General features: G+C 44.4%; 1 protein-coding gene across 2 annotated transcripts in view; it reads right to left on the bottom strand.

Moving 5' to 3' along the window:
- Positions 1-16,494, bottom strand: part of CHCHD3 (coiled-coil-helix-coiled-coil-helix domain containing 3) — a 327,448-nt gene that overhangs the window by 190,311 nt on the left and 120,643 nt on the right. For both annotated transcript variants that reach the window (XM_055123581.1, XM_055123580.1), the window contains exon 4: positions 13,929-14,022. In XM_055123581.1, coding sequence (XP_054979556.1) covers positions 13,929-14,022 — 94 coding nt within the window. The remainder of the gene's footprint in view (positions 1-13,928; positions 14,023-16,494) is intronic.

Raw genomic sequence — 16,494 nt, forward strand, 5'->3', positions numbered from 1 at the left:
CTATAAAGGAAAATAAGAGTTTACTCTAATAGGTTTGAATAATACAACTTAGATATCTACTATACTGACATTATTTATTTATTTATTTATTTATTTATTTATTTATTTATTTATTTTTAACGAATCACCATGAGATACAGTTACAGACTTACAAAACTCGAATGGTTAAGTTTTGGGCATGCAATGTTCCAGTACCCCTCCCCAAACCCATGCCCATTCACCACTGTTTCCAGTATCCCTCCCGCCACTGACATTCTAACACAGCACTCATCTGTTCTGGTGCTGAAAAATCACGTTTAGTTATTCATTGATTCGGGGCTGGGGGGGGGCCACACGAAAAACGGCTGAGGGGAGGGAGGGAGTTAATTATCCAGGCTTTGTACTGGGTTGCTAAGGAGACCATGTCATACTGGGGATCGAAACCGCGTCTTCCGTGTAAAAACTACTCGCTCAGCCCTCCTTTCTCTGAACATGCAAAATCATGCTTAAATGGCTTAAAGACACGACCACTGGGATGAGAGAAATAACAGAGCTGGTAGGATGCTGGCCTTACACGTGGCCACCCTGAGTTAGACCCCTGGCAACACATGTGATTCCCAAGCACTGCCAGGTGTGGCCTCCAAATCAACAGAAAATAAGTCAACTAAATATAGTAGATAACATGAAATGGACCGTGGACCAGGACAAAAAATTGCAATAAAGCACATGATTAGAGCCAACAGTGCAACTAGATACCAAATACCAAATTTCACGATTCTGACAAATCTACTTGCTTGTCTACGAAATACGCAATAATTTTTTAAGAGGCAGACGTCTTAAGGGGCAACCAGGCATGATGTCTGCCATTCATACTCTAAAGGTTTGGGAAGCGTGTGGGTGTGTGTGACTAGAAAAAGACAGAATGAATGATAAAGGGCATTTGGTAGAAGTGTTTAAAAATGGATAAATCTGACACTGGTCTGTGATTTTCAACAGTATTCTGGTAAACTAAAAACTATCTAAAAAAAAATGTTTAAGAAACGAACTTTAAAGTTCTAATTGTTACATAGTATCTTAAAATACTCTTTATGGCCCTGGTGACACCCAGCCTTGCCATGCCTGCGTGCCTTGGGTATGCAGTAGCCCAGCCCTGAATACTGCTTCAAAGACCACACAAAACCAATGATTGTAATACTTTGCTGGTGGCTCAGAGTGACAGCACAGGGGTAGGGTACTCGCACTGTACACAGCAGAGCCGGGTTCAGTACTCAGCACCCATAAGATCCCCTGACAACCCCCAGGAGTGATCCCTGAGTACAGAGTTAGAAGTCATCTACACTGCAAACCATAATGCCCAGCAGTAGAGAGAGGATGAAGGAAATTGTCTGCCATAGAGACAGGGGGAGGGCTGGGATGGTGGGGGACGGGGCAGGGGGGAGATACTGGGGACATTGATGGTGGGGAATGTGCACTGGTGAAGGGATGGGTGTCTGATATCATTGTATGACTGAAACTCAAACATGAAAGCTTTGTAACTATATCTCACAAGTGATTAAATTTAAAAAAAAAAAAAAAGGAAGGAAGCCCTACATATAGCTAGATCTGGCCTCCAAAACAAACAAATTAAGTGTTGGTTTTCCATCCCAACAACAAAAATTTCAAAAAAAAATTAAATAAAACTTTGTTTTACCACACCCAATAGGGATATACACACATACATGATGTAGAAACACCCTACAATAAAAAATATAGATATACTATTCACAATAGTAGACTAAGTAAAACTAAGTTACTGGCTTTTCTATAAGTCTACCAGATGTAAAGAAAGAACTTATTTTTAGGAAATAAACTAAATTTTCTAGTACATTAATTAACCTGCCATCAATAAGAATTATACTTGGAATTGTTAAGTGCAGCCAAATAAGTATATTACAATTATATAACTACATTCTAAATTTGATTCCTTTAATGTTTAATTTAACAAATCTCCAAAATGGTCAATAACAGTTCTTGCAGTTCTATTCTGAGCCTGACTTTATAAGGGAGAAAAAAAAAAAACACCAAACTGTGAAATATCTTCACACTGAATTTCTCAAAAAATTCAATAAGAAGACAAAATACAAAAATGAGTGAATCCACTGCATGGGTGATGTGGTGGTCACTGTTAATGTATATTACATTTATTCCTTAAAAAATTTATTGCAGCAAGTCTATTCCTATTCTTCCCAAAAAGCATCCTGGCAGATTAAAATTTTTTTTTGTATCAAAATATTAGAACAACAAGCTGCAGAGATGCCTCCAGACCCCACGCCAGGCTGTCTTCACCAGGGCAGCTCAGAGCAGGCGGGGGAGTTTCCCTCCCCACCCCAACAGAGCACCAGCAGCCAAAACCCTCCAGAACTCAATCACCGACGTGCTCACGGCCACCTTCCACAGGCTCTGAGGAGCCTCACCCATAAGGGAATCCACAGAAAAACCCAGGCATGTGGGACCTGTAACCTCCAAGCTCACTTGGAGAGGGAAAGGGCCTCCTTCCTCCCGTCTCCCAAGTTTACCACTAGCCTGGCAGTCACACTCACAAACTGCCCCTGGTGCCACATAGTCTCACCAAAGGCCAAATCCATGAGGTGGTGAATCAACTGCATAATCATATTCTAAATTTTAGAATTCCTAGGGCGCACGGCCTCTCATATCTACACCACTGTGTGTACCAAGAGGAGCACACAACATTTGATGGGGTTTAGCAAACATGATAGTAATCTCTTATGCAAGGGCTTAATGGCTCCAGGATGAAATACAACAATCTTCAGACTTTCCTCTAACAAAACCTTATTGGACCATTTTCAGCAGAATATTCATAACAAGCAATACAAAATTAATTGTTTCGGTTCTGCTTTGGGGGGCATGGTTTGGGATTTGGGGTGGAAACATTTGAAATATGGGGGTGGGAAGGTGCAATGGTGGCGGGATTGGTGTTTGAATATTAAATGTAATGAATTATTGTGAACAACACTATAAAAATAAAATTAAATTTAAAAAACATACATTTAAAGTGAAAAAGGAAATTGAATACATTTAATGAATCTAACCCCCCCAAAATATGGTTTAAAATAATCAAATCATCTCTTACTTGGCCTGCAAATAAAAGCATTTACACTGGCCGTAGAAAGAAAAGAAAGAAAGAAAGAAAGAAAGAAAGAAAGAAAGAAAGAAAGAAAGAAAGAAAGAAAGAAAGAAAGAAAGAAAGAAAGAAAGAGAGAGAGAGAGAGAGAGAGAGAAAGGAAGGAAGGAAGGAAGGAAGGAAGGAAGGAAGGAAGGAAGGAAGGAAGGAAGGAAGGAAGGAAGGAAGGAAGGAAGGAAGAAGAGAGGAAGGAAGGAAGGAAGGAAGGAAGGAAGGAAGGAAGGAAGGAAGGAAGGAAGGAAGGAAGGAAGGAAGGAAGGAAGGAAGGAAGGAAGGAAGGAAGGAAGGAAGGGAGGGAGGGAGGGAGGAAGGATGGAAGGAAGGAGATGCTCTCTCTAGATATCACCCCTCTTCTCAGGACAAGTGATGGATAATTGCTACAAACCAGGTTCTATCCCCACCTCTCTCAGAACGGTGGGTGAGGCGCCCTTGGCCTGGGACCAACCTGGATTCAACTCCACACCACACATGAACCCAACTAACCCCTCAGCCCCACTGGATGCACCTCACATCAGAAAAACAGTAATAGTGGATACACTCCAAAATGGAGTTGTAAAAGTATACAATGAAGTATATAACTGTTCATTTAATCGGGGTGCTTTGCGAGGCTTGCTGGGGTGGCTGGGGCAAGCTGTCTCTAGACTGAGTTGTCCGTTATATGATGACACACCTTATTTCCTGTGTGTGTTCATCATATACATGATGTCTGTGGTTATTTATTTCTACTTGTAGTAATTTCTGCCTTGTTCCTACAAGCTTTCTCACCCTAACGCAGGGATCACCATTTACTCCAGGTTCCAAGATAATCAATTTGCTAAACTGTGGGTCTGATTTGTAGCCCTCGCTATCTCTGTGCAACCTTTAGTCTCTTCGGACATTAACTTCATCTTCTGTGACAGAATTGATAGATGACCTACCTATGGCAAGCATTTATTAACACTAAGTCAGATACTGGACTTGAAAGCTGTTGGCTAAAGGAAAAGTACCAAACGTAGAGAGCAAGTGTTTTTGCTGGGTTGCTGGCTATTAATAAAACCAGTGAGCCTAATGGGCATGACCAAGAAATAAGTGCCTTGAGATTCTACCGGGGACTGAAACTCTGATTCCAGCCGATCAGCAAGCTGTGTCCTGAAAGTCAAAGAGGTGAGGGGGACCCGGGAATGGTTTTATGTTTAATTTCAAAGCAGGAAATGGACGTAAGCAGTGTTGGGGGCTGTTGGGTTTGATGTAGTGCTGGGCTGTGGCTTGGAGGCCACACCCACTGGTGTTCAGGGCTTACTGCTCAACACTCAGGAATCAAACCCTAGTGGGGCTTGGGGGACCGTGCAGAGTGCCAAGGATCAAACTCAGGTTGGCCATGTGCAACAGCCCTACTGGCCATGCTATTGCTCCAGTCCCTGTATATAAGGAGATGTAATTCCCAACAAAGCTGACTTCATGAAGCTAAGAGTATAAGTAAGGCACTTGTCTTGCATGCGACAAACCCCAGTTTGATCCCTGACTACTCCTCTGATCCCCTGAAAATCACCAGGAATAATCTCTAAGCACGCAGCAAGAAGGGCAATGAGGAAGCCCTGAAAACTTCTTCCACCACCCCCTTGCCCACACACACAAAACCAACAACAACAGCAAAAAAAAAAAAAAAAAAAAAAAAAAAAACCTGACCCTATCTATGGCACTGGTTGGTTTTCTCCACCCCCATCAAGAGAATAATTAAACACATATCCTGAATGAAATTCCCAGTCTGTTTCAAATAGGAAGAAGATATTTGAACACCAGTTAGGTAGGATATTTTGTAACCATATGTCCCCAAAAGGTGAAAGAACAGGGAAAAGTTAGCTAAAAAAAAAATCTCAACTTCTAATCTAAACAACAAATTTCCCTGACAATGAAGACATCTGATAAGTTTACCACAAGTAATCATAAATTATTGGTGCTGATCATTCCATTATATCTTTTTTTATTTTCAAAATAGCTTGGCACAGTCTGAGTAAATCATATTCTGCCTGGGGCTATGTAGCTTACCTCGAATTATTTCAGAATCATCTAAAATGACTCATTTTTCTATTAAAATGATGAATGGGCTAAATGAGGTATGTAATAAATACTGCAGGTTTGTAAACAGATTCCTGCTCTCCAGAGAATGGAAGCCTTACTTCATTTGGTAATTCTGCCCCTCGGTATTTTCAGGAGAAATCATCCTTAAAATATAGTTAGTAAAGAAAGGAGTGAAGAGAGTCACGTTGGAACAAAATGGGGAACGTGTCTATCTATGCTTCAGGGAACTACCCCAAACTACGAAGAAATTGAACCCCCACCCCACAAAGTAAGGCACAGATCAACCCATCAACAGAAAGAACCATCTAGTGACATTCAGGAATCATATCTAAGCAACAAAAAAAAACAAGGATATATAAGAGAAATAAATTTAGAGCTGTCCAAGAAGGTATAATATTGTGATGAATTTATTGCCCAATGAACACAAATCAAAAAGTCCCCAATGCACATGGTATATCACAGTCAATGTTGCCGCTACTCAATTTACTACTGCATTTGCTGAACCACAAAGCCACATACAATAGGCTGAAAGCAATTCCGCAACACTATCAGAATGGACAATTTAAGACTTGCCATAAAGACACACTAGGAGGATCCCTGTTGAACAAAAGGACATGTGTTTGCCTCCGAGTCTCCTTCAAGACTCGATGTGCAAATCTCTTATTTGGAATTCGTAATGATTGACAGACTTCATTATGCTCGTGTTAAACCTTTAATGTGTTACAGGTTAAAGCAAACACTGAAGGCTGTAATTTCTTAGACTCTTCAGGAGGGAATGGGATTATGATGTCAGTTCAATAAAATCCCAAAGCCCTAATGACAGTTCATTTCAGACCAGACAGTGAAGCAAAGAAGTTATCCATAAATGCCAGGTCATTATAAAGAGATGGAATTACCCCAGCCCTCTGCACCTTCATTACCTATGGATTTTTACTCAGTGCTCTCCATACCTCACCTTGACACCCATAATGACCAAGTGATTGAACGTCAATATGCTATTTATGGCAGGGCTTTCACATAGGCGCCACTCGACAAAAGTCGCTCTCAGCCAACTGGTTTGCAAGCCACCTGATGAATTTTTAAAGCTACAATCAGAACAAAAATACGACTGTATTCCACGTAACTCGGTGCCCCCCTCAGTGTCTTTCACCAGAACCTGCTGCGGGTTTCATACCCAACCGTGCTGCCTGCTTCTCTAATCACGTTGTTAACAAGGCAACACGGTCAGAGACGGTTCCCTGGAGAAGAGGGAACACGAGGGAACCGGACTGACTTCCACCTCCTGCTCACAAGGCCAGATGCCCCGATCTTGACGGCGAGGTTTCATTCTCACTACCCAAGAACACTCAGCACCTCCCACACACTCAGCATGAGATCATGCTTCTCCAGGAATTCCGGGTCATGCTAAGGCTCTAGGCACGATGGCGAGGTGGTACACCAGACACATCCGAGAACCAAGTCCTCCCTAGTTCAGTTTCGGATCTTTAAATCTCGAACAGCAATTCTAGTCTTTCTCTATGTTCGGAGGCTGGCAAACAGACACGTGCTTTCTCTCCCCCCTCTCTCCTATGTACACACACACGTACAGGCACGTAAAGATGAGACAGAGAGAGGGAAGGTGGATTATGACTGCTTATGTCCTGGATGCTCTTTGGGCCTGCTGACTCTAGACAGTCAGTAAACTTCTCCTCCTGCCTGTCTTGGGCCCAACACCACCAACCTCCCCTACCAACCAAAAGAGAATGGACCTGAAGATGTCCAGATCTGCTTCTCACCAAGAAAACAGCCCCTTCTCACCAGAAATCCTGTGTTGACATTGTCCTCGTTTCCTTCTTTCTTTCTTTCTTTTTTTTTTTTTTTTTGCTTTTCGGGTCACACCCGGCGATGCACTGGGGTTATTCCTGGCTCATGCACTCAAGAATTACTCCTAGCGGTGCTCAGGGGACCATATGGGATGCTGGGAATCGAACCCGGGTCGGCCGCGTGCAAGACAAACGGCCTACCCGCTGTGCTATTGCTCCAGCCCCAGAAATTGTCCTCATTTCTAACATCCAAAGCAAATAAACACTCGATGCACGTCAAAATGATTCAGATTCAGAGGCTCTATAAAAAAGCCAGCACCAGCATTTATAACCAGGAGCATATTCCTACAGGTTAGTGGCAAAGTACTAAATTGCACCCTCCAAATGGCCAACAACAACACAAATCATGTACCCTTAAGTGCCTGGTGAAAGAATCCAGGATAACCATGACTGCCACTTAGCAACAATGTTCAAGAGATTGCTCCTCGTCTTCTTTCACACAGAACTGAGCATGAAGCCCGTGGATCATTTTGAAACTACAACCCAAATCATACCGTCTGCCCTTGAGCGGAAGCCCCCTTCTATTCGGCCAGCACAGGCTTTCTTATCTACTTCCTTTAATTTAGTCATTTTCTTCCAGACCCCAAATTCAAAACCTTTTTCTCTTTCACCATAAAATTTCAACTGTCACAGTTTGAAGCACAAACAAAACACAGAACTGAAAAGCACACAGCACAAAATTAATCAATTCTTCTTCTTGATTGCTTCACTGGTACATTTCAGACAAAAAGGAGACTGGAGATGAAAAGTGACATTTTGGTGAAACAGTCCCTTAAATTTGCAAAAAGAAAAAAAAAATTTATTCATCCACCTACCCTAGCTGTTTTCAAGTTACTCTTGCTAAAGAGAATGAGATTTTGCCAATTCCAAAATTCTAATATAACTTTTTTAAAAATCAAGGAAAGAATGACCTTTTCCACAAACACTCTGGCTTGATGGAAGACTTTTAGAACTAGACCTGATTCTTTTTTGCATCCCTGATAAGTCACCGCATCCAGCAAAGTATGTGTTGGATAAATCTGCGACGGAGAGGAAAACACAGGTAGTGACAAAACCCTAATGACCGAACCATGTCTCTCCTCCTCTAGCCTGTCCTTCATACTTCACTCCATGTCTCTCCTCCTCTAGCCTGTCCTTCATACTTCACTAGAAAGTGCTGTCATTTCATTCCTCCCCTTTGAGCCTTTGGATGACCAGTCCTGGGTTCTCTGGATTACATATAGGATCATATTCTCAGCCCTGCCCTTCTCTCCTACCTCATCCCTTCTGACTCCTTGCCCTCCAATCCCTTATCAATCCCACCCATCACTCCCAGGCCTCCATGCAGTAGGGGCAATGTCACATGACCTTGTACTCCTCAAGGGAAGCACAACTTCTACCCACACTTCAAGATTCAGTTCAGGGACCGTCACCCAGGGACATCTTTCCTATGCTTTCTCACCGCCTCTCCTTCCGTTTCCAGAACTTGAGAAGATCGCATTTGTCCATGATGCTCCAACCAGGACAATTGACTCTACGCTAAACTATGGCCCGAATCGGTTTTTCCATCAGTGTCCAGCGACTGGGTCAGAAAGGGCCCTCCTTTTACCAAGGTGAGAATTCTCCCGGGAATTTATACAGCCTGCCTCAATAACAAACTAAGCACATATTCAGATTGTTTTTTATGGCTCTGTCTCCCACATGCTACTGTAAATTCCTTGAGGACAGGATTTTGTTTCTCATTTTATTATCTACCCTTAGGCTCTAGCAAAATGCTATTCCAACCATAAGCATTCAATAAAACATCTGTCCGAAGACTGAAGACATTTCACATTTACCTTTATAAGCTCCCGCATACCAAAGCGTTTCCTTAAGTGAGTTTAGGATTTCTTTTATTTCTTTTCATTATTTTATTATACACTAGGCAATATGGTCATGATGGTGTTTAAGTTTATAAGCTCAACGTCCCAAGTCATCCCACACCGCCCAAATCCCCATGTTGAGTTTATTTTAAAGCTTCAAGTCAAGAAGAAGAAAGAAACCATTACTTAGTTGTGCGGTGATAACAAGAAATGACTAATGTTAAGCCAGCCTGACTAAGGCAGGAAACAAGAAGGAATCAAAATTTTAATTGGCATTTCAAAAATATAACTGCAAAGCAAAAAAGAGAGAAAACTCCCTTCGCTTAAAAAAAAAAAAAACTTACTGCAAGGCAAAAACATTAAAGTACAACTCCCTCCTCTTTCAAAAGAAAAAAAAAAAGGATGGCTTAATAAAAAGAGGCACAGGTACATCGAGATCTTAAAAGATGCACAAAAAACATCAAGTCACAGGGGTTTGGCGATGGTGCTGGCCTTTGTTTTCTTCCTCTGCACAGGGGCTTCCTGCTCCTGAGAGACCTGGAATATGAATTTTCCTGGAACACGTTCACGTGGACGAGATGATGGGTAAAGCTGCCCCCTCCGCCACCTCCGGCTAACATCAGCTGCTGAGGATGCTGGTACCCAGCAGAGAGCGGCCCGGGAGGGGCTGGCCCGACTCTCCCGGAATCTAGGGCACGACTAACGGGCTTCTCCCGTCCCCGAAACTCTCGCCGGGGAGAAAGTTTTGATCTGATCCTATTTTAAAACTTCAACCACGGGGCCGCGGTGACTTTGCCCTTCAAAGAGCTTCCAATAACGCTAGCTGCGACAACAACTGTGGGAAGGAGAGCCTGCGCGAACATCTCGTGCGCGGGCCCCCGAAATGTCAACGGGGGGTGGGGGGTGGGGGTGGGCGGAGGGATACGGGCAGGGGGAAGGAGGGGGCTTTACCCGCAGTGGCAGCATCACATTCACTGCGGGCCTGCCTCCCCCCCCCCCACTCCTCCCGAAAGACAGCCTTCCAATCCCTCCCTCCCCACGTGTCAGCGCCAACCTTTACTTGCTCGCCGCCTGCAACATTTGGGGTTCTAAATAAAGAGGCGCAAATCCACGCAGGGTCACACAGCTCAGCGTCCCACGCATTAGGCTGAGGAACGGGGTGTGTGTGTGTGGGGGGGGGGGGATCACACCAGAACAATGCTCGCGGGCTTGGGGAGACTCCTGTCAGTCACTGGTTCTGAGGATCCCTCCTTTTCCCTCCTGGGAGTTGAGTGCTAAGAGTGGGTTTCAAGTCACACTTCGCAGCACGCAATTCTGTTATGTAAGGGGTGCTGGGATGCGGGCGTGAAATCAGAAGCCCCAGAATCACTCACAAATGCTGATTCCCTTAGTGATATTCCCACCCTCCCCACACCACCACACACCCCCCCCCCGCCCCCAAACTCCCGGCCCTCGATTTCAATTGCGTAAAACAGAATGTAAAAGAAATCACCTGCATGCTTCTGGGGCAAAACTGCAGTTCCATACCCTTTGGGCAGTTCTTCCGCCCTCCCCCTGCAAGTCAGGCACCCACTTTTCACTCTGTGCCTCCCACCCTTCTAGGCCACCTCTGCGGAGAAGCAGAGTCTGTGTCTTTCTTTGCCTGGCATAACACCCTCAAGGTTCACCTGTGTTACAGGTCACAGCCTGTTGTCTGAACCGCCTTCTAATGTTCTGTTTGGGGAAAAGACACACACACACACACACACACACACACACACACATGCGTGCGCGGCAATGTTCCAGGCTTACTCCTGATTCTGTGTTCAGGGATCACTCCTGGCGTGGGAGACCTTATGGCATGGAAACCCAGGTTGGCTCCATGCAAGGCTACTGCACTACACGCAGTGTGTTCACTCATTCACTCTTTCTCTCTCTCTCTCTCTCTCTCTCTCTCTCTCTCTCTCTCTCTCTCTCTCTCTGTCAACCTTCTGTTTTAAGACTGAATGACAGTGCATTGTGTCGATGTGTCTCTACACTGTGGTTTCATTTCTGCATTCACTACCTGCCTCTTTTCACTACTGGGACGGGGCTGCTAGGAGTATGGGTATCCTCAGATCTCTTTGAGACCTTTCTTCCAGTTATAATCCAACATTGTGAAATGCTTAGATAATCTGCCATCAATACCAAGAAAGAACCTCAGAATCCGTAACGAAGAGACCTCAGGAGAACAATATACAAGGTCAGGGTCCTTCTTGAGTTTATTCTGCTCAAAGAAACACATTTGAAGAGAAAAGGGGCCAGAGAGACACGGCTCCAAGCAAACTTGGGTGAATGCCATTTTAATGGCTGCTAGCTAAGGAAGATTTTGAGACTTCCAGATTTTTTTCTTTAATGAGACACTCCCTCTTTCCATGCCTTGTCATCTGCATTATTTTTAAAGTTTGGTGAAAAATCCCAATCGTGCCTGTCTTCTGGAACCAAGCAAGAACAGGGCACTATGTCCACACTTCAGCGAGCTAAAGCACAGAAAAGAGGGTGTGGAGGCCAAGAGACAGCAAATGCTGGGACAGGGAGGGAAATGCCAACCAAGGTTCTGCTACGCTGTGGAAACTTAAGCAGCTCACTACCCCACCCCCCCCTTCTCACACAAGGGCACAGTTACCCTCTGCTCTGCGCCCTGGCCCGCAGATGGGGAAGCTGTAACATCCTTGGATAAACTTTCAGTTTCCTCCGAAAGGCTCTCAAGACGCAAGAGTCCAAATGTTGGTAATGACTGACTCACTCCACAAGGAACGTGCAGAATGCTGAAATTATCCCTTTCATAACAAGTGACTGTCCTTCCCCTTTATCTTGGGCTCGGTTCCATCCCGTATGAGTGCGCTGGGGATGGCGGCCGGCCAGTCCCCTGACATTTCTGAGTCCACTGGCTCTGTTCTGGCTTTACCGTCACTTCATCTGGCCCAGACCCTGGGTTAGTCACCAACTAAATGGGGCTCAATACACAGCGGCTTCCTTCTCCTTCCTGGGCTGGCATGGTGTCCTAGCTTGGCATCTCCGAGAAACCATCACGGGAAGGAGTCGAGAAGAGAAATCGACCCTTGCTCCTGATTTCTTTTTTTTTTTTTTTTTTTTTTTTTTTTTTTTTTTTTTGGTTTTTGGGTCACACCCGGCGATGCACAGGGGTTACTCCTGGCTCTTGACTCAGGAATTACCCCTGACGGTGCTCAGGGGACCATATGGGATGCTGGGATTAGAACCCGGGTCGGCCGCGTGCAAGGCAAACGCCCTACCCGCTGTGCTATTGCTCCAGCCCCTGCTCCTGATTTCTGATGGGACCAATGACATGCTGATGGAGGGACACAAAGAATAGGGAACTCTCCAGAATCTGAGGCTATGAGGTTTCCATGGAAACTGAGCAGTCAGGACCCCAGCTTCCGGCCCTACGACCTTTTTACCCCACAAGAAGTTGTTGAATGAATCAATTCTATTGGAGACACATGCACAATAAATAAATAAACAGACCAGAGAACTCTGTAGTCATTCAAAGTGCATTTAAGAGGAATGTTTGCTGAGTTGCCCACACCTCCAAGTGTGATCCAAAAGCACAATAGAGGGGTCTGAGAGGAAGTCCAAGGGCCCTCACCTTGCATGTGGCTGACCCTGGTTCAATCCCCAGCACCCCATATGGTCCCTGAGGCTTTCCAGGAGTGAAGCCCGAGAGCAGAGCCAGGAATTAACTCTGAGCACGGCTGGGTGTGGTCCCAAAACCAAACCAAAAAAGTTCAAGATGCAAAAATTTAGAAATAGCATTATCTCAAGGGGTAAATTCTGTCTCCAGCAAAGCACATCCCGATATAACTGTGGTGCAGGAGGGTGACAGATTCAGGGGGGTGCTTTTAAATTTGTCTTTGATTAATAATCATTTTAAAGCACATTTATGTAATTATTTTTATGACAAATTTGAACATTTTTCTTTAAAAAAAAATAATGTTTCCAGCTGGAAATATAGTACCTGTACTTGCCTCGTAGACGGGCAACTGCTTCAATCCCTGGCACTGTGTAAGGCCCCTGAGTACCGCAGGGAGTGAGCAGAGAGCCAGGATGAATCCCTGAGCACCGCCAGGTGAGACCCCCCAAGCAAGCAAACAGAAAATATATGTTTCTTGGGCTGGTGAGATAAAGGGCTGGAGCGTGTGCGACCAACTCCAAAACCCTGTGCTCAATCCCTGGCACTGAGTGTCTTCTGCATTCGATGTAGAAGTAGAGCTGGGTAGAGCCCCAGTGAATCCTGGCAAGTCAGGGAGGCCTCCCCCAGAATATTTTTTTTTGCCTTAAAAAAGATGGTTTGAGGGCAAGAGAGATAGTGCAGTGGGTAGGGTGCTTGCTGTATAGGCAAATGACTCTGGTTCTCCCCTTGGCATTAGGTGTGGTCCCCTGTACCCCACAAGGAATGATCCCTGAGCACAGTCAGGGGTCATCAGGTGTCATCCCTAAGCACCTCAAGTGTAGCCAAAAATCAAACCACCACCACCACCACCCCTAGAAAAAGGTAGTTTCACAAACTCCTGCATTAACGTTTTCCCTCTCTAAAGCCCACACAGTGATGAATCAAACCTTACTAGCCTTTGCTGGGAACTGCCCAGATGAACATCAAGGGGTTGGCAACAGGGAGAGAAACAAGTTAGGCGGGTCACTGTAGAGGTTTCAAATACAATAATCTGATAAGGGGATAGAAGGATGTTCTCTTCTGCCCAGAGAATGTGGGCGCACGCACACACACACACACACACACACACACACACACACACACACACACACACTTCAGAAAATTTCAAGTGACCTGCCCTCCAGTCACGATGGCTAGTCTGGGTGAACTATCAAAGTTACATGGAAAAGGCCAAAATCAAGAGTGCATTAGCAAAAAGAACATGAATAATGTCAATATTACAGGTTGGCAAGAGAGGTTCAGAAAAGTGCGAGGGGTCCTCGATGATGAAACATTACTACTAGATTTGTCTTCCTTACCAGGGTTTTTGCCTTCGAGCGCTCCTCCTCACTCGATATTCTCTCTCGAAGAATAGCTCTGGTTAGCTGCTCCAGTTCTTTGCTCTGCTTTAATCTGAAAGGACAAGAAAGGTCTCACTAAACAAGGGCGACCTGTGTGGTTGACATTTTTTTTTACAAAAAACTTGGATGGAAAGACAGAAATGGGCTAAAAAACGCTAACACAGAAGTTAGGGCGCTTGCTTTGCCTTAAATCTAGTTTAGAATCTCAGGTGTGTCCCTGAACACAGCCAGGAGTGGCCCCTGAGCACCGCTGGGTGTCAGGCACCCTCCTCACAGGAAAGAAAAATAGAAACATAATCATAGAGTTAATGGCCAGGTATACGTTTTTCTATACCCCCAGGCATCTTTTAGCAGAAGATTTTAAAATAATAGAATTCAAAGGTCATGAAGCAACTTATGGATTTGATTGCTGGACCACGTTCACAAAATCCTTCTCTCTTTTGTGGGGGGGGAGTCAGTCACACCCAGCAGTGCTCAGTGCTTACTCCTGGCTCTGCATTCACTCCTGGCGGTGCCCAGAGGACAATATGGAGTGCCAGGGATTGAAGCTGGGTCAGCTGCCTACAAGGCTAGCAACCTACCTGCTATACTATCGCTCCGGCCACAATTTCACAAACTCCTTCGGTAAAATTGCAATCTGTCCTCCTAAAAAAATTCTGTCCCTGCCTATCTATACCAGTCCTTTAGAGATGTAAGTGATAAATCTCAGCAAGTCACATCTATAAAACCCGCTTTTGAAGGTACCTCTCCTCGCCCTCAAATTTGACTTAACTCCACTGTGAGTTGCATACATCCGAGGCAGGCACTGAGGAGACTGTGCCCAACAAGGCCAGATCTCCATCTATCGAGGATCTTGTTTAAAGCAAGAAGTGAGAGCGCAACTATGATGTCTCCCCTCCAGTAAACTCTCCCAACTGTCAACAGTCCTCAAAACACTCCTGCAAAACTGGTCAGCTTCACAAGAACAGGGCCCCTTGCTTCTGGAAAGAGGCTAATTTGTTCCTAGCTTCAGACTAAACACACCACATCTAACAAAGCGAGAGAGCTAAACTAGATCCCCCAGGATTGGTACCCAATGCTAATGCTATTAATTGAAGCCTCCGATTGCATTAAGTGTCTGGGTAATCTCATCACACACTTAGATCATATTAAGCTACAATCCACTGAAATCCCTCATTGTGCGAGAGAAAGATAAATTACCTTGGCACCGATTTTCGCCACGGTGCCTGGCACATAAAGTAATCACTGAAGGAAGGTGCATTTCAGTCTAATCTCATGGACAAAGATTGTCTGATTGCCTTTTCTTCTTGAAGAGAATAACCCCTCTACACCATCCTATCTCCAGAGGTATAAGAGACACTTTACAAAGGAGAAGTTAAGATTGTTATGTTGGCATAAGTGGAATTCTGAGTGAAATCTGGGAGTTGGAATGATGAGTGCCACACTGAACTCAATACTGACTTGTCAAATTTCAGGTTTTATTAAAAAAATCCTTTAAAATCAGAGCGGCTATTTTAAAAATGAAATTCTTGTAAATCAATTAGAATAGATAAAAATCGCCTTGTAAAATGCAGTTCAACATCAAAGTGTTTTTCCTCTAAGAGTAATAAAAATAATAACAACTTACATCTTGTGTCCTGAATTAGCTGAATAATAGAAGCATGTGAAAATCCCTGAAGACAAGAGGAGCCTCAAGAAGCCGTAAGCATAGTCCAGTCTAAAAGTCCAATTTCTCTATATTATTTCAACTGCAAAAGTATCAGTGATATTGACTCAGTGGGTAGATACAACTGTTACAAAAGGGCAAGGCCCCTCCTCCAGAGTGGAGAAGAGTTAGAACCATCCAGAACCATCTGCAGCAACAGCACCTGGAAACTAGGTAGAAACGTTCACTCGTGAGCTTCCCTTCAGATGTCCTATGGTTTCGGAACAAATACCAGAGTTTTATGGCAAACCACCTTTTAGCAAGTCCTCCAAGTGTTTCTGACTTCGGTCGGAGAGACGAGACCCTTGATTACCCAGATGTAGCACTGTCGTTCCATTGTTCATCGATTTGCTTGAGCGGGCACCAGTAATATTTCCACTGTGAGACTTGTTGTTATTGTCTTTGGCATATCGAATATGCCACGGGGAGCTTGCCAGGCTCTGCCGTGTGGGTGGGATACTGTAGGTAGCTTGCCGGGTTCTCCAAAAGGGACGGAGGAATCAAACCCGGATCGGCCACATGCAAGGCAAACGCCCTACCCGCTATGCTATCACTCCAGTCCTATCCAAATGTACCACATTCAAATAAATCCTAGTGATATGTAATAGGTAAGTAAAACTACCTATTACATATCAAAACTGAGGTGGCCCTACAGAAGGCTCTTAGGAGAACTGTTGAGGTCATAGAGAACTGTTGAGGTCATAGATTAGATTGTCGAAGTGTTCAGGAAAAGCATTTCTACCAACGTAGTGCCCACAAGGAAAAGGTTTTTCACCTATCATGCAAGTGAGATAGAAATAAAAAAAATATATAAATTAC

Source organism: Sorex araneus, chromosome 1, assembly GCF_027595985.1.
Source record: "Sorex araneus isolate mSorAra2 chromosome 1, mSorAra2.pri, whole genome shotgun sequence".
Classification (NCBI taxonomy): domain Eukaryota; kingdom Metazoa; phylum Chordata; class Mammalia; order Eulipotyphla; family Soricidae; genus Sorex; species Sorex araneus.